Source organism: Nerophis ophidion, linkage group LG18 (assembly GCF_033978795.1).
Source record: "Nerophis ophidion isolate RoL-2023_Sa linkage group LG18, RoL_Noph_v1.0, whole genome shotgun sequence".
Lineage (NCBI taxonomy): Eukaryota > Metazoa > Chordata > Actinopteri > Syngnathiformes > Syngnathidae > Nerophis > Nerophis ophidion.
The window spans coordinates 6,982,664-7,010,308 of NC_084628.1; the positions used below are offsets into that span (position 1 = coordinate 6,982,664).

The window sequence follows — 27,645 nt, forward strand, 5'->3', positions numbered from 1 at the left end:
CGCCATCGACCGCCTTCTTCATCGTCTTCCAATCAATTATCCGCAAAAGCTTTTGAAAGAAGACAAAAGGAGATGGAAGGAGAGTGGTGAAAGGATGGGGTGGATAAACGGGAGCAGAAAACAGCCAAGGACGGGATAGACAGTTGGGTGTGGGAGTGAAAGACATGCATCTATAGGAAAAATGATTGAGGGGTACTAATACCGAGGTACTAATATTCACCGTGGTGCATATGTGGCTTGGACACACACATCTATACCTTTGGACAGTCTAAGCCAGTCATTTCCAGGAGTTATCTCACCCTCTGAGAAGATCCCGTAAAAATGTGCAGAATAAATATTACGTTTCATCATTTCTGTCAACCAATATTTGCGTCAGCCTACGATAGTCATTTTGATAGTAGGCTACTATCAAAATGACTATTGGCTACTATCCGGTCCCCCTTCTCTTTAAGAAGGGGGACCGGAGGGTGTGTTCCAACTATCGTGGGATCACACTCCTCAGCCTTCCCGGTAAGGTTTATTCAGGTGTACTGGAGAGGAGGCTACGTCGGATAGTCGGACCTCGGATTCAGGAGGAACAGTGTGGTTTTCGTCCTGGTCGTGGGACTGTTGACCAGCTCTATACTCTCGGCAGGGTTCTTGAGGGTGCATGGGAGTTTGCCCAACCAGTCTACATGTGCTTTGTGGACTTGGAGAAGGCATTCGACCGTGTCCCTCGGGAAGTCCTGTGGGGAGTGCTCAGAGAGTATGGGGTATCGGACTGTGTTATTGTGGCGGTCCGCTCCCTGTATGATCAGTGTCAGAGCTTGGTCCGCATTGCCGGCAGTAAGTCGAACACATTTCCAGTGAGGGTTGGACTCCGCCAAGGCTGTCCTTTGTCACCGATTCTGTTCATAACTTTTATGGACAGAATTTCTAGGCGCAGTCAAGGCGTTGAGGGGTTCCGGTTTGGTGACCGCAGGATTAGGTCTCTGCTTTTTGCAGATGATGTGGTCCTGATGGCTTCATCTGATCAGCTCTCACTGGATCGGTTCGCAGCAGAGTGTGAAGCGACCGGAATGAGAATCACCACCTCCAAGTCCGAGTCCATGGTTCTCGCCCGGAAAAGGGTGGAGTGCCATCTCCGGGTTGGGGAGGAGACCCTGCCCCAAGTGGAGGAGTTCAAGTACCTAGGAGTCTTGTTCACGAGTGAGGGAAGAGTGGATCGTGAGATCGACAGGCGGATCGGTGCGGCGTATTCAGTAATGCGGACGTTGTACCGATCCGTTGTGGTGAAGAAGGAGCTGAGCCGGAAGGCAAAGCTCTCAATTTACCGGTCGATCTACGTTCCCATCCTCACCTATGGTCATGAGCTTTGGGTCATGACCGAAAGGATAAGATCACGGGTACAAGCGGCCGAAATGAGTTTCCTCCGCCGGGTGGCGGGGCTCTCCCTTAGAGATAGGGTGAGAAGCTCTGCCATCCGGGAGGAACTCAAAGTAAAGCCGCTGCTCCTCCACATCGAGAGGAGCCAGATGAGGTGGTTCGGGCATCTGGTCAGGATGCCACCCGAACGCCTCCCGAGGGAGGTGTTTAGGGCACGTCCAACCGGTAGGAGGCCACGGGGAAGACCCAGGACACGTTGGGAAGACTATGTCTCCCGGCTGGCCTGGGAACGCCTCGGGATCCCCCGGGAAGAGCTAGACGAAGTGGCTGGGGAAAGGGAAGCCTGGGTTTCCCTGCTTAGGCTGTTGCCCCCACGACCCGACCTCGGATAAGCGGAAGAAGATGGATGGATGGATGGATGGCTACTATAGATAATATAGACACTTACATTAGTGTTTTTCCAACCACTGTGCTGTGGCACACTAGTGTGCCGTGAAATACAGTCCGGTGTGCCATTGGAGGTTATGTCATTTCACCAAATTGGGTTAAAAATATTTTTTGTACACAAGTAATTATAATCCGTAAATAATGTGCAGTGGTTTGAGTGTCTGTACTGTCTAGAGCTCGGCAGAGTAACCACGTCATACTCTTCCATATCAGTAGGTGGCAGCAGGTAGCTAATTGCTTTGTAGATGTCGATCTCAAAATGCAGACGACAGCGGGACGCAGCGTGCAGGTAAAGGTATCTTATGCTTAAACCAAAAAAAATGTCATTGAAGTTTAGGCATGGCTCTGCAAAACAAAACTAAAACTGAACTGGCTGCAAAGTAAACTAAACACAAAATGCTGGACAACAGCAAAGACTTACAGTGTGTGGAGCAGAGACGGCGTCCACTAAGTGCATCCAAACATGATATGACAATCAACAATGTCCCCCACAAAGAAGGATAAAAACAACTGAAATATTCTTGATTGCGAAAACAAAACAGGTGTGGAGAATAGCGCTCAAGGAAGACATGAAACTACAATGGGAGAATACCAAAAAAAAAAACAGGAAAAAACACCAACATAAGAGAGCAAGAGCAGGACTAAAACACTACCCACAGAAAACTCCCCAAAAACTCAAAATAAGTAATGGCGTGATGTGACACCTACTTTGAGACAAGAGCTATAGTAATAAATGCTTGGTTATGGTTGGAATTCATATCCAACAATTGCGAGAAAGACTTTTTATTGTCAATATCGGCTACTGAGTTTCGTTTTTTTTTTATGATTTCTGCTTGTGGTGAGCCTCGGGATTTTTCCAATGAAAAAAATGTGCCTTAGCTCAAAAAAGCATGAAAAACACTGACTTACAACGTGTGTTGCCTTCCTTAAAACACTTTGCAGCTGCAAGAGATGTTCTTATTTTTTTTGTATTTTTGGTCCAATATGGCTCTTTCAACATTTTGGGTTGCCGACCCCTGGTTACAGTATATCCCTACTGTAATAAAATTGATAGCAAATAATTTAAAAAAATGTGGTTAAATTTACAGTTTGACAGAAATGTTTGGACATATTGCCACAGTAGACGAAGTGTTCTAAAACTTTAACCAGCAGAGTACAGTATTATTTATAACTGCATTTAATATTAATTATAAAAAAAAGCATTAAGAAAAATGAAGGCCACCCCTGTATTAAACATTACCCCTAGTAGAGACCTAGCCCTGGCTGTAATTGAGTAAATAAAGGAGACACACTGCAACTATAAACCAGCAAAGGCATGAACTCTACGCCAGCAAAGCACCTGCGGGTTAACTCGTCTCGCCCCCCGCCACATGTCACAATGGGACGACGCTCCAGCTGATCCCACATCAGCCCAGATTCCAGAGAATCCCTCTATGGGCTTAGCCGCCTGGAGGCTGAGTTCATCTATTGCCATGGCAACAGGCGGGTCACTGGGTGCCGGCCTTTGTGTCGCTATCGAGGCTCCCACGGCCCGCACACGCCAAGCGCACACCATCCTGGCACTCAAGCTGAGAAAAAGCCAAGAGATGAGGGCAAATAATAGCAAGGTGGCATGGATTACTTTATACACCTTGCTTGTATAATAGTTGCAAATATTCCTCAAGGACATGGTGCCCATTTGAAAAAAAAAAAACACATCTGTGTTGGCCCTGCGATGAGGTGGCGACTTGTCCAGGGTGCACCCCGCCTTACGCCCGAACGCAGTTGAGATAGGCTCCAGCAACCCCCGCGACCCCAAAAGGGACAAGCGGCAGAAAATGGATGGATGGACAAACAAAAAAAGAGAAGTACCCTGTGTACTGTCGTGGGGCGGTTTAGCTTGGTTGGTAGAGTGGCCGTGGCAGCAACTTGAGGGTTGCAGGTCCGATTCCCGCTTCCGCCATCCTAGTCACTGCCGTTGTGTCCTTGGGCAAGACACTTTACCCACCTGCTCCCAGTGCCACCCACACTGGTTTGAATGTAACTTAGATATTGGGTTTCACTCTGTAAAGCGCTTTGAGTCACTAGAGAAAAAGTGCTACATAAATATAATTCACTACTGTCAAAACATGCTTCCGGCATTAAAGTTAGAAGGGAACATTATCACAATTTCAAAAGGGTTAAAAACAATAAAAAATCAGTTCCCAGTGGCTTGTTTTATTTTTTGAAGTTTTTTTCAAAATTGTACACCTCCCGGAATATCCCTAAAAAAAAGCTTTAAAGTTCTTGATTTTCGCTATTTGCGATGCGACTGTCCATTTCCCTTTGACGTCATACAGTGCTGCCAATGTAAACAACATGGCGGTTACCACAGCAAGATATAGCGACATTAGCTCGGATTCCGACTCGGATTTCAGCGGCTTAAGCGATTCAACAGATTACGCATGTATTGAAACAGATGGTCGGAGTATGGAGGCATATAGCGAAAACGAAATTGAAGCTCTTGAGCGAATAGGTATTGAAGCTATTCGGCCATAGCGTGGGTGTACCTAATGAAGTGGCCCATAGCATGGCTGCCTTATTAGCATCGCCGGCAAAATGTGCGGACCAAACGATCAGGACTTTCGCATCTTGTGACACTGGAGCAACTTAAATCCGTCGATTGGTAAGTGTTTGTTTCGCATTAAATGTGGGTATCTAGTTTCAAATGTACATACAGCTAGCGTAAATAGCATGTTAGCATCGATTAGCGTAGCATGTTAGCATCGATTAGCTGGCAGTCATGCCGTGACCAAATATGTCTGATTAGCACATAAGTCAACAACATCAACAAAACTCACCTTTGTGATTTTGTTGACTTAATCGTTGCAAATGCATCTGCAGGTTATCCATACATCTCTGTGCCATGTCCGACTTAGCATCGCCGGTCAAATGTGAAGACACTCTGGTACATTCAATGGGGGTCTGGCGGCAGATTTCTTGCCAGTGGTGCAACTTGAATCCCTCCCTGTTAGTGTTGTTACACCCTCCGACAACACACCGACGAGGCATGATGTCTCCAAGGTTACAAAAAATAGTCGAAAAAACGGAAAATAACAGAGCTGAGACCCGGTGTTTGTAATGTGAAAATGAAAATGGCGGCTGTATTACCTCGGTGACGTCACGTTCTGACGTCATCGCTAAAAGACCGATAAACAGAGAGGCGTTTAATTTGCCAAAATTCACCCATTTAGAGTTCGGAAATCGGTTAAAAAAACACATGGTCTTTTTTCTGCAACATCAAGGTATATATTGACGCTTACATAGGTCTGGTGATAATGTTCCCCTTTAAAGTACCACTGAAAGTCACACACACACTATGTGTGGTGAAATTATCCTCTGCATTTGACGCATCCTCTTGTTCACCCCCCAGGAGGTGAGTAACTAATGTTAGATTTTAAGCAAAAAAAAAAAAAAAGTATATTCAAATCAACTAAAGTTTGTCATGTGTTTTTAGGAAATACATTATACTCAACCGAACAGTTTTTTTTCTCTCACCAAAAAGTTAAGGTTTAAGTACCAATGATTGTCAACACACACACTAAGTGTGGTGAAATTACCCTCTGCATTTGACCTTTCCCCTTGTTCCACCCCCCGGGAAGTGAAGGGAGCAGTGAGCAGCAGCGGTGGCCGCGCTCGGGAATCAGTTTTGGTGATTTAACCCCCAATTCCAACCCTTGATGCTGAGTGCCAAGCAGGGAGGTAATGGGTCACATTTTTAAAGTCTTTGGTATGACTCGGCCGGAGTTTGAACTCACGACCTACCTATCGCAGTGCGGACACTCTAACCACAAGGCCGCTGAGCAAGCTTAATAAATATTTAATGAAGAAATAATTGGTCGTAATAACCGCCAAAGCTATTCAACTGGCGGCCCGGGAATGACACTATACTGACCCCCAAGTTAATTTCAAACCCTGGAAGACAAACATTTTTGCGGCAAATTCCTAACAACAGTTGGACCACTGTAGACACTTTGGCAAATCCTTGCATTGACAGTTATCAGTAAACATGGAAGATTAGGGTCAAACTTGTGACGCACATCACCTCAAAGCACCCCTTTAAGTCCTCTCCTTTTTTTGGCAGTTATTTTTCAGAATGGACTTGGAGAAGGCCTTCGACCGTGTCCCTCGGGAAGTCCTGTGGGGAGTGCTCAGAGAGTATGGGGTATCGGACTGTCTTATTGTGGCGGTCCACTCCCTGTATGATCAGTGCCAGAGCTTGGTCCGCATTGCCGGCAGTAAGTCGAACACATTTCCAGTGAGGGTTGGACTCCGCCAAGGCTGTCCTTTGTCACCGATTATGTTCATAACTTTTATGGACAGAATTTCTAGGCGCAGTCAAGGCGTTGAGGGGTTCCGGTTTGGTGACCGCAGGATTAGGTCTCTGCTTTTTGCAGATGATGTGGTCCTGATGGCTTCATCTGACCGTGATCTTCAGCTCTCACTGGATCGGTTCGCAGCCGAGTGTGAAGCGACCGGAATGAGAATCAGCACCTCCAAGTCCGAGTCCATGGTTCTCGCCCGGAAAAGGGTGGAATGCCATCTCCGGGTTGGGGAGGAGACCCTGCCCCAAGTGGAGGAGTTCAAGTACCTAGGAGTCTTGTTCACGAGTGGGGGAAGAGTGGATCGTGACATCGACAGGCGGATCGGTGCGGCGTCTTCAGTAATGTGGACGTTGTACCGATCCGTTGTGGTGAAGAAGGAGCTGAGCCGGAAGGCAAAGCTCTCAATTTACCGGTCGATCTACGTTCCCATCCTCACCTATGGTCATGAGCTTTGGGTCATGACCGAAAGGATAAGATCACGGGTACAAGCAGCCGAAATGAGTTTCCTCCGCTGTGTGGCGGGGCTCTCCCTTAGAGATAGGGTGAGAAGCTCTGCCATCCGGGAGGAACTCAAAGTAAAGCCGCTGCTCCTTCACATCGAGAGGAGCCAGATGAGGTGGTTCGGGCATCTGGTCAGGATGCCACCCGAACGCCTCCCTAGGGAGGTGTTTAGGGCACGTCCAACCGGTAGGAGGCCACGGGGAAGACCCAGGACACGTTGGGAAGACTATGTCTCCATGGTGGCCTGGGAACGCCTCGGGATCCCCCGGGAAGAGCTAGACGAAGTGGCTGGGGAGAGGGAAGTCTGGGTTTCCCTGCTTAGGCTGTTGCCCCCGCGACCCGACCTCGGATAAGCGGAAGAAGATAGATAGATGGATGGATGGATGGATATTTTTCAGAATAATTAGATTTATGTAGCTAAGGTGTTATTGTAGTTTGTTTGCTTCAGACGCAGTCAGTAGTCATTTGGTCAACGTTGTTATAGTGTTGTTCCTCAAGGTTCTATTTCAGGTCCTCTCTTTTTCATCTGCGCCATTATTCACCTGGTGTGTTGAATTAAAAAAAAAAATTTGCAAAAGATTCTGAAAGTGCTGTCATAGAAATGATCTTTGACAAGCTTTTTTGTAGTATAGTACGTCCTTAAAAACAGCAGAGCGCTCCTGTAACTCTAATCAAATAAATAGACCAAAATCAAATGTCCACTGAAAAGGACGCTGTTTCTACAGAATATACAAAATAAGACTGAAAGGAGAAGTCCCGCCCCATAGTGTTCTGGAAATGTGGCCCCCAAAATCATTCAGTTGACTACCCTTGGTCTAAAGCAGGGATTTTCAACCACTGTGCCACCGCACACTATGCAACTTCACCTATCCACCCATCCATCCATTTCCTACCGCTTGTCCCTTTTGGGGTCGCGGGGAGTGCTGGAGCCTATCTCAGCTGCATTCATGCGGAAGGCGGTGTACACCCTCGACAAGTCGCCATCTCTTGTGAATTATATTTATATAGCGCTTTTCTCTAGTGACTCAAAGTGCTTTACATAGTGAAGCCCAATATTTAAGTTACATTTAAACCAGTGTGGGTGGCACTGGGAGCAGGTGGGTAAAGTGTCTTGCCCAAGGACGCAACGGCAGTGACTAGGATGTTGGAAGCAGGGATCGAACCTGGAACCCTTAAGTTGCTGCCACGGCCGCTCTACCAACCGAACTATACCGCCCCTGGTATAGCTCAGTTGGACAACATTCACACTCACATTCACACACTAGGGCCAATTTAGTGTTGCCAATCAACCTATCCCCAGGTGCATGTCTTTGGAAGTGGGAGGAAGACGGAGTCAACCCATGCAGTCACGGGGAGAACATGCAAACTCCACACAGAAAAATCCCGAGCCTGGGATTGAACTCAGGACTACTCAACTTCACCTAATTGGTCCAAAAATATTTTTTGCAAATCCATAATTATAATCTGCACATAATGTGCCGTTTTTTTAGTGTCTGTGCTGTGTAAAACTCAGCAGGATAAGCACATTATACTCCATGTCAGTAGGTAGTTAATTGCTTTGTAAAAGTCGGAATGTGTCGGGTGAGACGAGGATGGTTTGTTGTGATCCCAATGTGCAGACCGCATCGGGAGTCAGTGTGCAGGTAAAAAAGTATGTCATTCTTATACCAAAAATTAACAAAAGGGAAGGCAAAAGGCAAAGGCTATGCAAAACGAAAGAAGAACTGACCTGGCTACAAAGTGAACGGAAACACAATGCTGGACGACAGCAAAAACTTACAGCGTCCACAAAGTACATCTGTTCTTGACATGACAATCAACAATGTCCACAGAGAGAAGGATAGCAACAATGTAAATAGTCTTGCTTGCTAACAAAAACCAGGTGTGCGTAATAGCGCTCAAAGGAAGACATGAAATTGCTCCAGGAAAACACCAACAAAACAGGAAGGGCCACCAAAATGACAGCGCAAGACAAAAAATAAAACACTACACATGGGAAAACACCAACAAACTCAAAATAAGGCACGATGACCTGGTGGAGTTTCATTTTGTAACGTTTTGTGCTGGTGGTGTGCCTCTGGATTTTTTAATGAGAAAAATGTGCCTTGCCTCAAAAAAGGTTGAAAAAGACTGGTCTAAAGCAGTGGTTCTCAACCTTTTTTCAGTGATGTACCCCCTGTGAACATTTTTTTAATTCAAGTACCCCCTAATCAGAGCAAAGCATTTTTGGTTGAAAAAAAGAGATAAAGAAGTAAAATACAGCACTATGTCATCAGTTTCTGATTTATTCAATTGTATTACAGTGCAAAATATTGCTCATTTGTAGTAGTCTTTCTTGAACTATTTGGAGAAAAAAAAATTGTATAAAAATAACTAAAAACTTGTTGAAAAATAAACAAGTGATTCAATTATAAATAAAGATTTCGACACATAAAAGTAATCAACTTAAAGTGCCCTCTTTGGGGATTGTAATAGAGATCCATCTGGATTCATGAACTTAATTCTAAACATCCATCCATCCATTTCCTACCGCTTATTCCCTTTCGGGGTCGCGGGGGGCGCTGGCGCCTATCTCAGCTACAATCGGGCGAAAGGCGGGGTACACCCTGGACAAGTCGCCGCCTCATCGCAGGGCCAACACAGATAGACAGACAACATTCACACTCACATTCACACACTAGGGCCAATTTAGTGTTGGCAATCAACCTATCCCCAGGTGCATGTCTTTGGAGGTGGGAGGAAGCCGGAGTACCCGGAGGGAACCCACGCATTCACGGGGAGAACATGCAAACTCCACACAGAAAGATCCTCAGCCTGGAATTGAACCCAGGACTGCAGGACCTTCGTATTGTGAGGCAGACGCACTAACCCCTCTGCCACCGTGAAGCCCTAATTCTAAACATTTCATCACAAAAAAAAGAAATCTTTAACATGAATATTTATGGAACATGTCCACAAAAAAATCTAGCTGTCAACACTGAATATTGCATTGTTGCATTTCTTTTCACAGTTTATGAACTTACATTCATATTTTGTTGAAGTGCTATGGCGCAGTGGGAGAGTGGCCGTGCGCAAACCGAGGGTCACTGGTTCAAATCCCACCTAGAACCAACCTCGTCACGTCCGTTGTGTCCTGAGCAAGACACTTCACCCTTGCTCCTGATGGGTGCTGGTTGGCGCCTTGCATGACAGCTCCCTCCATCAGTGTGTGAATGTGTGTGTGAATGGGTAAAATGTGGAAGTAGTGTCAAAGCGCTTTGAGTACCTTGAAGGTAGAAAAGCGCTATACAAATACAACCCATTTATTCAATAAATATATTTATAAAGGATTTTTGAATTGTTGCTATTTTTAGAATATTTAAAAAAAAAAAATCTCACGTACCCTCTGGCATACCTTCAAGTACCCTCAGGGGTACGCGTACCCCCATTTGGTCTAAAGGACTACATTGGATCTGGCAGATGATCGCACAATTCTTACAATTATTAAAGATAGTTTTACAGATACAACCAGCGAGTGCTCGCCTGAAGGTATTTTTTCTTCACTACAGTAAGGTGTGATTCAAAGCCGCTCAGGTCTTGGTTAGCTTGACAATGCTGCCTCATTATCAAGTAGCACTAAAGAGAGAAAAACATGGTGTCAGCGCAGTACTGTAATTTCCTGTAAGCACCATTATAGCTGCAGATTGCAGAAGCAGATAGAAGATAAGTAAGTCTGACTTACAGCAGCTACAAAAAAAAACAACCCTCATAATACAATGTTACTCATTTCCCCCCACCTTACACCTCCGATTCGTCTGTGTTCTATTGTGTCGTAAGCATGCACTTGTATGAAAGGGGAAATAAACTCACTGGGCACTTAATAAGGTACATCTGAGGTATACTGTATAATCTAGCACATTTTGACTTTATGACTATAAAAAATGTACAGTGTAGACCGTCAATGTAACTACTGATATCCTGTGGCATTAAAACAATACTTAGAGAGTTGCATGAATTCCAAGAAGGCGCATGTCCAGCCAAAATACCAGCCTGAATTTGAGAGCAAGATACATTGAGCATGATGTCTATCCACAGTGTGAACCCTCTTCCGAGATACTAATTCTCACCACCGAGGCGGAAAATAAACTGTTTACTCCAAATATAGCTGAAGGACAAGAGGAAAGGGACTGGCTAAGCATGCTACACACACACACTGAGCAGGGCAACACGAGAAGCTAACCACTAAAAGTACGGGTAGGGCCGGGCGATATGGCCTTTTGTTAATATCTCAATATTTTTAGGCCATGTCAGGATACACCATATATATATCGATATTTTGCCTTAGCCTTGAATGAACACTTGATGCACATAATCACAGCAGTATGATGATTCTATGTGTCTACATTAAAACATTATTGTTCATACTGCATTAATATATGCTCATTTTAAACTTTCATGCAAAAATGGAAATCCCAACTAAGTCAATTGACCAAAACTGTATTTATTAAACAGTTATTATGCAGTGGCACAAACATTCATGTCATTTCCAAACAGAAAGGGCAAGATTCTCAGAGATATTTTAAAACAAGGTATTAGTGCACTTTTGTGCATGATGTCACTGAGAAGACATATCAAAACAACACAAAATCAAAGTGTACTTTTTGTACAGAACACCACTACAGTAGTTTAAAACAAATAAAGTGCACTTTTGTGCATGATGTCACACAAGACATTTCAATAACTGTCAAATAAAAATATGCTGCATAATAGGAAATCAAACAGTGTATGTCCTTCGCTATGTGGTAGGTTCCTGCGGACGTTATCTCCTTCAGTTGTTGACTATTTTTTTCATATGGTGTTGATGTGGAAATGGTTACCTCGGCATTTTGTTGGTGTGGCACCGAACGGAGATGTAGGCATGCGGAGTTTCAAGCCCTCTTCATTCTTTAGCGGGTGACTTTTGAATTGATGCTACACATTAGCAGTAATGCTACTTTTTGTAGCAACACTTTTGCCCCAAATGACGGTTGTCTGTTCGAAGCCAAACCCCCGCCAGACAATGGACCACCTGCTGTTAATTCTTGGGAATTAATTCTTCCTTCATTTGTTACCAGGGGTGTATAACAATGGCAGGAATTGTCATGGATGCAAAGGATTCTGGGTATTTGTTGTGTTGCGTTTATGTTGTTTTAATGTGAGGATTTTCTCCCGAAACGTTTTTGTCATTCTTCTTTTATGTGGGTTCACAATGTGGCGCATATTAGTAGGAGTGTAAAAGTTTTTTTTATATCACAACCGTCAGTGTGTCACCCAGTATGCCTTGCAATCTCATACATGTGCCGATAGAAGCAGCGAAATGCATGTGTCCGGTCGACACGCAAATGGCATTCCGTGAATGGCGGGCGTGATGACGTTCAAGAGGACGCAAATAGCATTCCGTGAACGGAGGGCGCGATGACGTTAAGAGTAATATCATCATGGCACGCCCTTAATATTGTAGTCTGAGTGAAAATTGGAGAACGTTGACTCCGGGCGATGTCCGGGAGAGGCATTGAATTCCGTAATCTCCCCGCAACAATCTGGGGGGTCGGCGATTGTGCAGCTGAGCCGCATCAGAGTTGCCAAAGAGCCCGCTTGTTTTATGTCTCTGAGAAGCAGAGACAATAAAGAGTGATAAAAGCCTGTAGTGTAATGCCTGCAGCTATAAGCAACTGCGTGAGAACGTATACTCGAATATCACGATAAAGTCATTTTCTGTATCGCACAGTTACAAACCTGCAATATATCAAGTACATCGATATATATCGCCCAGCCCTACTTTAAACCATACATTTCTAGGGTTTTTTGGTAGTGTTATAATTAATAATACGACTGTGGATGCTAATAGTTTGTGTAGTACAGGTGTGTAGTGTTAAGCTGTGGGGAATTAAATTACCTTGCAAAACCCCTGAGTACACACAAAAAAGGAATTGACTGAAGGAAAAGGACAAGATGTGGAGATATGGGAGGGAGACAGGTGATAAGACTGCAGAGAAATGGAAATATGGGTTAAGAGATAGATGAAGGAAATCAAAGCTGACAGCTAGAAAGTACTCAAAGAGACTGAAGGGGGAAGGCGGAGAAGTGACTCAGAGGTAGAAAACCAAGGGGGACTGAAGGACAAAGACGGGAATAAAAGAAACACTGGAGGATGTTAAGATGCAATAAAAAAAACACCTCTGGAGGAGTGCGCACATAAATAATAATTTCCCACTCTACTTTTGCCTGGATGTTGTTGTGCGGTAACTGCTCCATTACACATGTGAACAGGGCGAGGTGCACTCCAACGTGACGCCTTATTTATTACCCCCAGACTTGCCTCCACTCTCTGACATGCAGGCGGGCGGTCGCTGGATGTTTTGTAAGGCTTGAGTAATCCACACACATGCAGCCTTTTAACAGCAGAGAGAGATTAAAAGGCGGAATGCGCGGGAATGTCAGAAAGTGGCAGAGATGTTTTTGATGATTTCACATGCTAAAATGTGGCTTTGATATGGTATATATATTTATATTTTTACCAAGATGAATAGACATACACAAAACCTTTTTTATGTAATATATTTTAAATAGGCAGTTTAACATAAAAGTCAGGGTAAATTCTAGAGATGTCCGGTAATGGCTTTTTTACCGATATCCAATATTGTCCAACTCTTAATTACCGATTCCGATATCAACCGATACCGATATATAGTCGTAGAATTGAAGTGAAGTGAATTATATTTTATATAGCGCTTTTCTCTAGTGACTCAAAGCGCTTTACATAGTGACACCCAATATCTAAGTTACATTTAAACCAGTGTGGGTGGCACTGGGAGCAGGTGGGTAAAGTGTCTTGCCCAAGGACACAACGGCAGTGACTAGGATGGCGGAAGCGGGAATCGAACCTGCAACCTTCAAGTTGCTGGCAAGGCCACTCTACCAACCGAGCTATGCTAAATCATAAAAACTTATAAATCGTTAATACCAAAACTATAAAAACAAATGAAATTACACGTTAGCATTAAAACTATTAAAAAAACAAACTATAAAACAAATTAAATTACATGTTAACATAAAATGTAATAAAAAAAACAAGAACTATAAATCATTAATACAAAAACTATAAAAGCCAATGAAATTAAACATTAACATAAAAACTATAAAATAAAAAACTATAAATCATTAATACATAAACTATAAAAGCAAATCAAATTACATGTTAACATAAAAACTAATAAAAAACAACTATAAATGATTAATACAAAAACAGGAAGAAAAACAAATCTAATTTTACGTTAAAAAAACATCAAATAAAACAAAAACTATAAATCATTAAGACAAAAACTATAAAAACAAATCAAATTACATGTTAACATAAAAACTATTTAAAAAAAACAAAACTAAAAAAAAAAATCAAATTACATGTTAACATAAAAACTAAAAAATAAAACAAAAACTATAAAAACAAAACAAATAACACATTAACATAAACACATTAACACATTATTATGCCTAATTATGTTGTGATGCCCCGCTGGATGCATTAAACAATGTAACAAGTTTTTCCAAAATAAATCAACTCAAGTTATGGAAAAAAAAAATGCCGACATGGCACTGCCATATTTATTATTGAAGTCACAAAGTGCATTATTTTTTTGAACATGCCTCAAAACAGCAGCTTGGAATTTGGGACATGCTCTCCCTGAGAGAGCATGAGGAGGTTGAGGTGGGTGGGGTTGGGGAATTGGCTGGGTTGAGGTGGGGGGGGGGTGTAGCGGTGTGTGTGTATTGTAGCGCCCCGGAAGAGTTAGTGCTGCAATGGGTTCTGGGAATTTGTTCTGTTTTGTTTATGTTGTGTTAGGGTGCGGATGTTTTCCCGAAATGTAAATAAATGATAAATGGGTTGTACTTGTATAGCGCTTTTTTACCTTCAAGGTACTCAAAGCGCTTTGACACTACTTCCACATTTACCCATTCACACACACATTCACACACTGATGGAGGGAGCTGCCAGCACCCATTAGGAGCAAGGGTGAAGTGTCTGGCTCAAGGACACAACGGACGTGACGAGGTTGGTACTAGGTGGGGATTGAACCAGGGACCCTCGGGTTGCACGCGGCCACTCTTCCACTGCGCCACGCCGTGTTTGTCATTCTTGTTTGGTGTGGGTTCACAGTATGGCGCATATTTGTAACAGTGTTCAAGTTGTTTATATGGCCACCCTCAGTGTGACCTGTATGGCTGTTGACCAAGTATGCTAGCATTCACTCATGTGTGTTTAAAAGCCGCATATATCATGTGACTGGACCGGCACGCTGTTTGTATGGCGGAAAAGCGGGCGTGACGACAGGTTGTACAGGACGCTAAAGGCAGTGCCTTAAAGGCACGTCCCCAATATTGTTGTCCGGGTGGAAATCGGGAGAATGGTTGCCCTGAGAGATTTTCGGGAGGGGTACTGAAATTTGTGAGTCTCCCAGGAAAGTCGGCAGGGTCTGCAAGTATGCTCTACGTCCGTGTTTTACCGGGTATGTACCGTTCTGTACAGCGGCATTTAAAAAAAATCATTATTTAACTTTTTAAAACCAATACCGATAATTTCCGATATTACATTTTGAAGCATTTATCGGCCGATCGGACATGCTTAAGTAAAACTGATCATATGTGGACAAAAACAAGGACAGGAAAACAGAAAAGACAACGCAAAGTCACATTGTGTGAGGAGACCGGCCTCCCAGGCATATGCAATATTCCCAAGCATGTCCATCAGAGTCAATCGGGAGTACACCATTTATTGATTTGGAGATTGTATACAGCGGTTAGCTTCTTGTTACACTTAAATCACACTTAAGAATAATTCAATCAATTGCTCTGTTCTCTATGGGAAAATGTGGATCTAATTTCAAAGAAATAATACTTGAAGCAGTGTCAGGAATTTGTGTTCAACCTCTGAGGCGCTACTGTATTTGTAAATCCCACACAATGTACTTAAGTCAAATGTGTGATTTTATCTATTTACTAGGGCTGCGAATCTTTGGGTGTCCCATGATTCGATTCAATATCGATTCTTGGGGTCACGATTCGAAAATATATCGATTTTTTCGATTAGATTCTTAATTCAAAAACGATATTTTTCCCATTCAAAACGATTCTGTATTCATTCAATACATAGGATTTCAGCAGGATCTACCCCAGTCTGCTGACATGCAAGCAGAGTAGTAGATTTTTTTTCAAAAAAGCTATTATAATTAAAAAGGACAATGTTTTAATCAACTGATTGCAATAATGTAAATTTGTTTGAACTATTAAACGAACCAAAAATATGACTTATTTTATCTTTGTAAAAATATTGGACACAGTGTGTTGTCAAGCTTATGAGATGCGATGCAAGTGTAAGCCACTGTGACACTATTGTTCTTTTTTTATAAATGTCTAATGATAATGTCATTGAGGGATTTTTAATCACTGCTATGCTGAAATTATAACTAATATTGATACTGTTGTTGATAATATTCATTTTTATTTCACTACTTTTGGTTTGTTCTGTGTCGTGTTTGTGTTTTCTCAATTGCTCTGTTTATTGCAGTTCTGAGTTTTTCTGGGTCAGGTTTGGTTTTGGAATTGGATTGCATTGTTATGGTATTGCTGTGTAGTGGTTTGCTGGATTGATTAAAAAAAATAAAAAAATAAAAAATAAAAATAAGATTTAAAAAAAATGAGAATCGATTCTGAATCGCACAACGTCCATCCATCCATCCATTTTCTACCGCTTATTCCCTTTCGGGGTCGCGGGGGGCGCTGGCGCCTATCTCAGCTACAATCGGGCGGAAGGCGGGGTACACCCTGGACAAGTCGCCACCTCATCGCAGGGCCAACACAGATAGACAGACAACATTCACACACTAGGGCCAATTTAGTGTTGCCAATCAACCTATCCCCAGGTGCATGTCTTTGGAAGTGGGAGGAAGCCGGAGTACCCGGAGGGAACCCACGCATTCACGGAGAGAACATGCAAACTCCACACAGAAAGATCCCGAGCCTGGATTCGAACCCAGGACTGCAGGAACTTCGTATTGTGAGGCAGACGCACTAACCCCTCTGCCACCGTGAAGCCCCAATCCCACAACGTATTCGATTCAATTCGTATTCGAATAGATATTTTCCCACAGCCCTACTATTTACCTTTATATCCTAATAATAATGATTCAGAGGAAAGCCCAATTTTACGTAAATGTACAGGCTGTGTATGGTTTCTAAAAAGGTTTGAAAAAAATGACTGAAATGTAGTGCATGTGGTGTAGTTTCTTACCTGTTGTTTCAATGAATCGTATACACTTCTCAATAAACACCGGGATGGGTCGCTCTGGAGTTACCACGGTTACCAGCGGCACTCCGAAGTAGCTGCTCTCAATAGGTTTGGATATAGAATGCCTTGGTTTGGATCGCGGTTTCTGAAAGAGAAGATTGATGGGAGGAATCAGAATCGAGGTCTTTTGTCTCGCTTGATTGACACAGACAATAGGACTTGGAGCGCGGGCTCGATGGGGTGAAGAAGGGTCAGCCCGGGCATTATGGTTGCAAGTATATACTTGAGCGCACACACCGAACCAACCCGCACATTCCTTCAAAGCTTGTATGATAAGCGATCATTTGCACGACAACAGACACAAGTATGCTCACTGCAGCTACAGTAAGTGGACATGTAGAGAAAAAAAATATATAGTCACATCGGTAATAGCTTCCACTCTTTTGGGAAGTCGTTCTCCAAGAGTGTTTTTTTAGTTAAGGGGTTTTTCACCTTTTTGAACTTGGGGCCCAACTTTCCCACTATAGAGGGGTCTGGGTCCCACTCAACCATTAACACTGAATTAGTAATTATATTCAATCATTTTGTTTGAATCTAATCAAACTTTTGTCAAGCACTTATCATACAAAGTGTAGCACAAAAGGACTAACCGAAACACAGATTACAATCTTGTCAAATAACTATGTGTTCATCGCAATTATTAATTTTTAGTTAACACACAAAATGTAGGCTCAGATCAGGCTTATAAGAAAAAAAGGGTACCGTAAATTCCAGACTATAAGCTACTACTTTTCGTACACGCTTTGAACCCTGCGGCTTAAAAAACGGTGCGGCTAATTTAGGGATTTTTCTTCGCTGGCAACGATGATGCAAATAGTTTTCAAAAAACACAACCAAAGACACTGAAAAGGTGTGTTATTGTTTGTGCTATAACAACATAATTTGGACCGGTTCGCTTACTGCAGGTGCTGCAGGATGAACGGCTACAGTAGTTCCTTCTGTTTGACTACTTACGTATAAAATACAACACGGTCTACCTCCATCCTGTCTTGCTGACTGTATTGTACCATATGTCCTGGCAAGAAATCTGCCTATTAGTGATTCCCACAGCCTAAAAAAAGTTTGCGGGCTATAGAGCGATTTCGATTCGGGCTCCAGTACTCTGGAATGCCCTCCCAGTAACAGTTAGAGATGCTACCTCAGTAGAGGCATTTAAATCCCATCTTAAAATTCATTTGTATTCTCTGGCCTTTAAATAGACCCGCCTTTAAGACCGTTTCTTTTCTGGGCACAAGTTCGGTGGCCATGGATGAAGCGCTGGCTGTCCAAAGACCGCTCGCCTGTTCATCGATTTGGGGACGTCTCTACGCTGCGAACCTGTCTCCGCTCGGGATGGTCTCCTGCGGGCCCCACTATGCACTGGACTCTCACTATTATGTTAGATCCACTATGGACTGGACTTTCACAATATTATGCTAGACCGACTCGGCGTCCATTGCACCGGTCGCCCTGAGGAGGTCCCCACATCTTTGGTCCTCTCCAAGGTTTCTCGTTGTCCCATTGGGTTGAGTTTTTCCTTGCCCTAATGTGGGATCTGAACCAAAGATGTCGTTGTGGCTTGTGCAGCCCTTTGAGACACTTGCGATTTAGGGCGATATAAATAAACATTGATTGATTGATTTAGTGTTTTCAACCGAAAAGTACAAGTGCCGTTCCATCTTCTAGTCCTCCATAGCGTTTTTACTCGCATCGATTCTTCATTCGTCACTCCAGAACAACGTTTGCAAGTTTTACAATATAATTTAAACTACTCATTCAAACTAAACCGTCCAATGTGTGATGTCTTTAGAAGTGTTTTCAAATGCGTATTTGTACGTGCTATTATAAATCAATCAATCAATCAATGTTTACTTATATAGCCCTAAATCACTAGTGTCTCAAAGGGCTGCACAAACCACTACAACATCCTCGGTAGGCCCACATAAGGGCAAGGAAAACTCACACCCAGTGGGACGTCGGTGACAATGATGACTATGAGAACCTTGGAGAGGAGGAAAGCAATGGATGTCGAGCGGGTCTAACATGATACTGAGAAAGTTCAATCCATAATGGATCCAACACAGCCGCGAGAGTCCAGTCCAAAGCGGATCCAACACAGCGTAATGTAATCAAGCAAGTGTTGTTAGCACGTGCTAATATGCTAACAAGTTTACAAGTGTCTGTGTTAGTACTAATAACTTACAATGGCATTCTTTTTGTATTGTTTCAGTTTCACAAATTCCTCAGTAAATTCCCCAAAACGTCATCGTAGAGAGATTGAGTCTTTTTAGCTGATTGGAGAGCGAGTTTCCGCAGCTAGTGGGTCCATGACGATGACTTCTGTTTTGTTTGATCAGCCGTTTTACTGCCGTGTTACAGACACCAATTAGAAACAATTAGGAAAATAAATTAACATTTACAAAATCTTTCTATGTTAATAACTAATTTCACAACGTTTACAGTTGTGCTCCAAAGCGTACACAGACTTGTAAATAACAATGTCATGGCTGTCTTGAGTTCCCAATAATTTCTACAACTGTTATTTTTTGTGATGGAGTGATTGGGGCACATACTCGTAGGTCACAAAAAACATTCATGAAGTTTGGTTCTTTTATAAATTGATTATGGATCTACTGAAAATGTGACCAAATCTGTTGGGTCAAAAGTATACATACAGCAATGTTAATATTTGGTTACATGTCCCTTGGCAAGTTTCACTGCAATAAGGCGCTTTTGGAAGCTTCTGCTTGAATTTTTGACCACTCCTCTTGACAAAATTGGTGCAGTACAGCTAAAAGTGTTGGTTTTCTGACATGGACTTGTTTCTTCAGCATTGTCCACGCGATTAGTCAGGACTTTGGGAAGGCCATTCTAAAACCTTCATTCTAGCCTGATTTTGCCATTCCTTTACCACTTTTGATGTGTGTTTGGGGTCATTGTCCAGTGCAGTTAACATATGGAAATATATATTTTCCGTCTAAAATTTAGTGTGTGCGGCTGATATACGGTGCGCTCTATAGGGGAAAAAGGTAAGGTAACATCATCTGGTTTTTGCAGATGTGGTCCTGATGGCTTCATCTGGCCAAGATCTTCAGCTCTCACCGGATTGGTTTGCACTGGGATAGGAATCAGCACCTCCAAGTCCGAGTCTATGGTTCTCGCCCGGAAAAGGGTGGAGTGCCATCTCCGGGTTGGGGAGGAGTTCTTGCCCCAAGTGGAGGAGCGCGAGTACCTTGAGTCTTGTTCACGAGTGAGGGAAGAGTGGATTGTGAGATCGACAGGCGGATCTGTGCGGCTTCTTCAGTAAAGCGGACGCTGTATCGATCCGTTGTGGTGAAGAAGGAGCTGAGCCGGAAGGCAAAGCGTTCAATTTACCAGTCGATCTAAGTTCCCATCCTCACCTATGGTCATGAGCTTTGGGTCATGACCGAAAGGACAAGATCACGTGTACAAGTGGCCGAAATGAACTTCCTCTGCCGGGTGGCGGGGCTCTCCCTTAGAGATAGGGTGAGAAGCTTAAAGTAAAGCCGCTGCTCCTCCACATCGAGAGGAGCCAGATGAGGTGGTTCGGGTAGCTGGTCAGGATGCCACCCAAACGCCTCCCTAGGGAGGTGTTTCGGGCACGTCCGACCGGTAGGAGACCACAAGGAAGACTCAGGACACGTTGGGAAGACTAATGTCTCCCGGCTGGCCTGGGAACGCCCCGGGATCGCCCGTGAAAAGCTGGACGAAGTGGCTGGGGAGAGGGAAGTCGGGGCTTCCCTACTTTGGCTGCTGTCCCCACGACCCGACCTCGGATAAGCGGAAAAAGATGGATGGATGGGTAACAAATTTAGTGAAGGAAAAAATTAAAGTACGAATAAAATAAACTTTTTCCGGACTTAATGATGTATTTGCGATTTCTTCTTCTTTGCTGGTTAATCTCTGCTGTGACTTTATCAGGGTGTTGCCTACAGCCACAGCTGGTATTTGTTTTTAACATGGTGCTGATTAAATATCCCACTGATTAATTGCTTTTGTACACACAGTGAGCACTTCCAAACATGTACTGCCTGCTTTCTTACGGCTATGACATCAGCAGTAATTGTACCAAGAATTATTGGTACATGTTTTGAAGGCCTCCAAGCCCTGCATCTCTAGTAAGTTTGTCAGGCCCCCGAGGCACTGTCCTGGCAGGCTGGGCGGTGGGGCCAGACCACCAGAGGATACGGTATATGTATGGTCGGCTGGGCACATAGACTGCAGCAGCAGAGCAACCCTGACAGAAGAATGGAGGAGGACTCATTAGAGAGACGGAGCCCAGAGTGGCCTCTGCTCTAGATACTGGCCTCACGGACTGCTGCTATACTGAAGGTTTTCGATCTTATTTCCACATACAATCAGTCAAACAGCAATACAAACAGAAAAAAAAAAAGCAAAGAAACACGAATTAAGACTGAGAAGCTGAACAGAGGCTGACCTGTGCACTTGCTGCGCTGCCAGTTGAATAAACATAATCAAAGTTGTCCTTCAGTTGGACTCATTGTTAGCGATTGTTTTTCTATTCACAGTAATTCCACACTCGGCCCGTAAAACCTTGCATGGTACTATTATCACTTGTACATAGGGCTGAGCGATATGGCCTTTTTTTAATATCTTGATATTTATAGGCCATGTCACGATGCACGATATATATCTCGATTATTTGCCTCAGCCTTGAATGAACTCTTGATGCATATAATCACAGCAGTATGATGATTCTATGTGTCTACATTAAAACATTCTTGTTCGTACTGCATTAATATATGCTTATTTTAAACTTTCATGGAGAGAGGGAAATCAAAAACTAAGTCAATTGACCAAAATTGTATTCATTAAACTGTTATTAAGCAGTGACACAAACGATCATGTCATCTCTAAAACAGAAAGTACAAGATTGTGAGAGACATTTTAAAACAGCCTATTAGTGCACTTTTATGCATGATGTCACTAAGATGACATATAAAAAAAACAATAAATTAAAGTGCACTTTTTGTACAGAAGGCCACTACAATATTCTAAAACAAATAAAGTGCACTTTTGTGCATGATGTCACTAAGATGACATATCAAAACAACACCAAATTAAAGTGCACTTTTTGTACAGAAGGCCACTACAATATTTTAAAACAAATAAAGTGCACTTTTGTGCATGATGTCACTAAGATGACATATCAAAACAACACCAAATTAAAGTGCACTTTTTGTACAGAAGGCCACTACAATATTTTAAAACAAATAAAGTGCACTTTTGTGCATGATGTCACACAAGATAATTCAATAACTGTCAAACAAAAATGAGCTGCATTGTAGGAAATCAAATCGGTATGTGGTAGGTTACTGCAGATGTTATCTCCTTATGTTGTTGACTATTTTTTTCATATAGTGTTGATGTGGAAATGGTTGCCTCGGTGTTTTGTTAGTGTTGCACCGAATGGAGATGTTGAAATGCGGAGTAATCACTCTTCATTTTCGAGCAGGTGACTTTTCAAATGATGCTACATATTAGCAGTAATGCTACTTTTCGTAGCAACGCTTTTGCCCCACACTTGACAAATTACAGTTGTCTGTTCGACATATTCCCGCTTGAAGCCAAACCACTGCCAGACGATGGACCCCCTGATGTTTTTCTTTGGAATTAATTCTTCCTTCATTTGTTACCAGATTCGCACCTACTTTTTCTCGTATTACCACTCGCACCACAGCTAACGTTACCCATGCTGCTACCTCTCTGCTCTGCGAGGGCGTATACGTATGTGATGTATGATACTGTATGACAGTATGTGACATATATGAGAAGGTGCGCGTGCTGTCTGTGAGAAGGAGACACAAGAAAGAGTGAGAAGAGCATGCAGTGTAATGCCAGCAGCTAAAAAAGATTGCGTGAGAACGTATACTCGAATATCACGATGTAGTCATTTTCTATATCGCCCAGCCCTACTTGCACATAAAGCAGCCAAGATAGCAGATTTACTAGTAACCATCACTGCTGAAAAAGCTAATTTATTGATTAGTAGTGACAGATTGTTTGGTAAAGTTATAGCATGTTCTATATGTTATAGTTATTGGAATGACTCTTACCATATGTTAACATACCAAGCACGTTCACCGTTGGTTATTTATGCCTCATATAACGTACACTCATTCAGCCTGGTGTTCACTATTCTTTATTTATTTTAAATTGCCTTTCAAATGTCTATTCTTGGTGTTGGATTTTATCAAATAAATTTCCCCCAAAAAGGCGACTTAAACTCCAATGCGACATATATATGTTTTTTTCCTTCTTTATTATGCATTTTCGGCCGGTGCGACATATACTCCAGAGCGACTTATACTCGGAAAAATACGGTATACACATAACATTATTGCACATTATAGTCCAAAAAAATAAAAAGACATGACACATGAGGACATGACGGACACATCGTGCTCACTCAGGCTTGTTTATGCTACTATGGCTCTTGGGTAAAAACAGTTTTTTAGTCTATTTGTGCCTGCCTTTAGCACCCTTTAGCCCGGGGTAGGGAACCTATGGCTCTAGAGCCAGATGTGGCTCTTTTGATGACTGCACCTGGCTCTCAGATAAAGCTTAGCTGACATTGCTTAACACAATAAGTAATGAATAATTCCACTTGTAATCACAGTGTTGAAAATAATGTTTAAAATATAAAACACTCTCATGCATTTTAATCCATCCATCCGGTTTCTACCGCACCTGTTCAAAAAGTCGCATTAAAGGTAAGAATGATTTTATCTATTGTTGGTTAGCTTCAGAATAACAATGTTATTGAAACGACTAAGAGACTTATTATACTGTAAAAATGTTGGTCTTACTTAAAAATGCACGCATTTAGTTGTATTCAGTGTTAAAAAAATATATTATATGGCTCTCACGGAAATACTTTTTAAAATATTTGGCTCGTATGGCTCTCTCAGCCAAAAAAGGTTCCCGACCCCTGCTTTAGCGTTTGCCGGAAGGTAGCAGTTCTAGGTGGCAGTGCCTGGGGTGGAATGGGTCTTTCAGGATGCTCTGATCTTTCCTGAGACAGTGGGAGCTGTACAGGTCAGCCAGGGAGGGTAAGGGGTAGAGATGCGCGGTTTGCGGTCACAACCGCGGATAAACCGCGGGTCGGGCGGGTGACATGACGAAAAAATAGATTTTAAATAGATGCGGGTGGGTGGCTGTTGAACAAATTCGGAAATATATATATTGCAATAATCCCAGGAATGTAGGCTCATAAAATTTCTTTGTTTGTCTTGTCTTTATTGCACAAGATGTAATACAACCACACCACAGCTCTCATGTCTCTAACGCTTTTCCAAGGACAACTCGAACTCTCACTTCCTGTCGATAACGTCACTTCCCTATCTCTCCCGGAAGTCCCGCCCCCCAGCCAAAGTCATTGGCTAACACCCCCTAGCCAGCCGCTACATTATACATAGTTAAATGTTATGTTGAAGAGGTTCATTTTGCCTACTGACGTGTATTTATATTCTGGAATGCCCTCCCGGTAACAGTTCGAGATGCCACCTCAGTAGAAGCATTTAAGTCTCACCTTAAAACTCATTTGTATACTCTAGCCTTTAAATAGACTCCCTTTTTAGACCAGTTGATCTGCCGTTTCTTTTCTTTTTCTCCTATGTCCCACTCTCCCTTGTGGAGGGGGTCCGGTCCGATCCGGTGGCCATGTACTGCTTGCCTGTGTATCGGCTGGGGACATCTCTGCGATGCTGATCCGCCTCCGCTTGGGAGGGTTTCCTGCTGGCTCCGTTGTGAACGGGATTCTCGCTGCTGTGTTGGATCCGCTTTGGACTGGACTCTCGCGACTGTGTTGGATCCATTATGGATTGAACTTTCACAGTATCATGTTAGACCCGCTCGACATCCATTGCTTTCCTCCTCTCCAAGGTTCTCATAGTCATCATTGTCACCGACGTCCCACTGGGTGTGAGTTTTCCTTGCTCTTATGTGGGCCTACCGAGGATGCCGTAGTGGTTTGTGCAGCCCTTTGAGACACTAGTGATTTAGGGCTATATAAGTAAACATTGATTGATTGATTGATAAAGTGACAACTGACAACTCTTGATGGTACAATCCATATATCACGTCACAGACAACATCACGCTAACATCACGTGACACCTCTGATGAAGGCTGCAGAAGCAAGGTAGCCCAATCTTGTCAGGTACAACACTTTACCTTACTAGCCTATTGAAATCAACCACTTATAAATAGTTAAATGTTGTTACCCACATACGAAAAACGAGCAAGCGCTCTTTGAAACAGTATGTGGGCATACTTTTATTTTGAAGTGTCAGGTTTGGTCTGTCGACGGATGTAAGGGAGCTACTTACGGGTATGGCCAACGAGGTATTTGTCATTTGTTGGTATTTTACTTGGTAAAATGTTTGATCCACATGCTGTGCATGTTATTATTTTTACGTTTGTAACGTGCTTTATTTATTACAGTTTTCACGGTGAATTTGAAGGGAAAGTAAGCCTTCAAATAAATCAGTTCAAGAAAGCCATTGTGTCTGTGCTATTTGGAGGGAGTTACACTTTCTAACCTAACTAATGCCTTGCATCGTCTATATTAGATATATAACAACGGGCGGGTGTGGCTTTGATGAAATGTTGGTTCGGGTGCGTGGCGGGTGGATGACGACTTTAGTGATGTGGTTGCGGATGATATAATTGCCTATTCGCGCATCTCTAGTAGGGGGCATCTGATGATCTTCTGGGCGGTCTTTTTTAAATGCAAACACTCGGCACCTTATTGCTCTTTTATCCTGCACTACCACGAGCTAATGATAAATAAATGATAAATGTGTTGTACTTGTATAGCGCTTTTCTACCTTCAAGGAACTCAAAGCGCTTTGACACTACTTCCACATTTACCCATTCACACACACATTCACACACTGATGGAGGGAGCTGCCATGCAAGGCGCCAACCAGCAACCATCAGGAGCAAGGGTGAAGTGTCTTGCTCAGGACACAACGGACGTGACGAGGTTGGTTCTAGGTGGGATTTGAACCAATGACCCTCGGGTTGCGCACGGCCACTATCCCACTGCGCCAAGCCGTCCCTATGCAACAACATTTTCTTCTTACCTGTACTGTAAAGTTCCCATTTGAATGACAATAAAGGAAGTCTAAGCTTGTGAGATGCAGCCTTCTTTATACTTTCTCTTCTACACAGCAAACCGGGATTATTATCTTGGCATGAAACTGAAATATTTGGTAACGCTGGACACTCCGTCGGGACACACTGGGGGCTTAGTGCTTAGAACGTGAGTCACGAAACTTCTGGTAATGTCGTCTTGTCTTTATGAGAGGCGTATCCCTTTCGAAAATGTTGCTCGGTTTTTGTGTTAACCTGTGAGGTGTTTCAAATTTGGACCGTAATAACAATACATGACAACTTTTGGCACATACAACTACATTGACGATAAAAAAAGCTCTCCCTAGCTAAGTTTAATTTCCTTGCAGGGTTGTGTTGTCTCTCCCTCTCCTACTTCTCGCTTGAGGACACTCAAGTAGAGCTAGGTGACAGAGGAATTTAAAACATTCCATTTGCTGGCTGTGGACAAATGAAAAGAAGCTGCAGGAGAGAAGGGGGGTGGGGAGGGGCGAGCGAGGGAAGTGTTTCCGGCCTCTCAGCGAGAGAGAGGGTGTAACAGGCAACACGGTTTGTCACCGCCTGAGGTAAATGGGGGGGGTGGACTGAGAAAGCCGTTTCAATTATTTGTTGCCGCCCGTCACAACTCAGAGTTGACGCCACCCTCAGGCTCACAGCGGATCTCAGATGTGTTTGACTGCTTAAAAAAAAAAAGTCAAAGCATAGAAAACTCCCCTCACGTATATATCTTCCCAAGATGACTGCATAACTCCAAAACATCCACAGTCAGCTACCCTGAGGGGATTCCAGCATGGAGCAGATTGAAACTTGAGTGTTTTTTTTTTTTTTTTTTTTTACTGGAGGCAACTGTGTTGGACTGGGATGGAACCTGATCGCAGTGTGATGTAGATATCCATACACGCTCTAGGTCTGGGCTAGTCCACTTAATTGGGCCACATTTTCAGATAGCTCGGGGCGGGCAACCACACCATTATTTTTGTTTTTGTGTAATGTCATCGCAAGACTGTTAACTTTTAAAATTGTAATTCAGTAAATGATATGATGAAAGGAATAACGTTATAACTAATACAACAAAACAATATGTTGCCATGCTAGGGTACCGTGGGCCCATACCGATCATTGGTAGTCAAGGAGGCTGATAACTGATATTGGAACAAATCTTAATTTTCCGTAAAAGTTGGCTAAACATGACAAGTATACGTCAGTTAAAGGGAAACATTATCACAATTTCAAAAGAGTTAAAAACAATAAAAATCAGTTCCCAGTGGCTTGTTTTATTTTTCGAAGTTTTTTTCAAAATTTTACACCTCCCGGAAAATACCTAAAAAAAGCTTTAAAGTTGTTGATTTTCGCTATTTGCGGTGCGACTGTCCATTTCCCTGTGACGTCATACAGTGCTGCCAATACAAACAACATGGCGGTTACCACAGCAAGATATAGCGACATTAGCTCGGATTCAGACTCGGATTTCAGCGGCTTAAACTCAACAGAT

At 42.9% G+C, this 27,645-nt stretch overlaps 1 protein-coding gene across 2 annotated transcripts in view; it reads right to left on the reverse strand.

Annotated features, from left to right (window-relative positions):
* arhgap35a (Rho GTPase activating protein 35a) overlaps window positions 1–27,645 on the reverse strand; it is a 155,277-nt gene that overhangs the window by 29,456 nt on the left and 98,176 nt on the right. For both annotated transcript variants that reach the window (XM_061878628.1, XM_061878627.1), the window contains one exon: window positions 16,960–17,101. In XM_061878628.1, coding sequence (XP_061734612.1) covers window positions 16,960–17,101 — 142 coding nt within the window. The remainder of the gene's footprint in view (window positions 1–16,959; window positions 17,102–27,645) is intronic.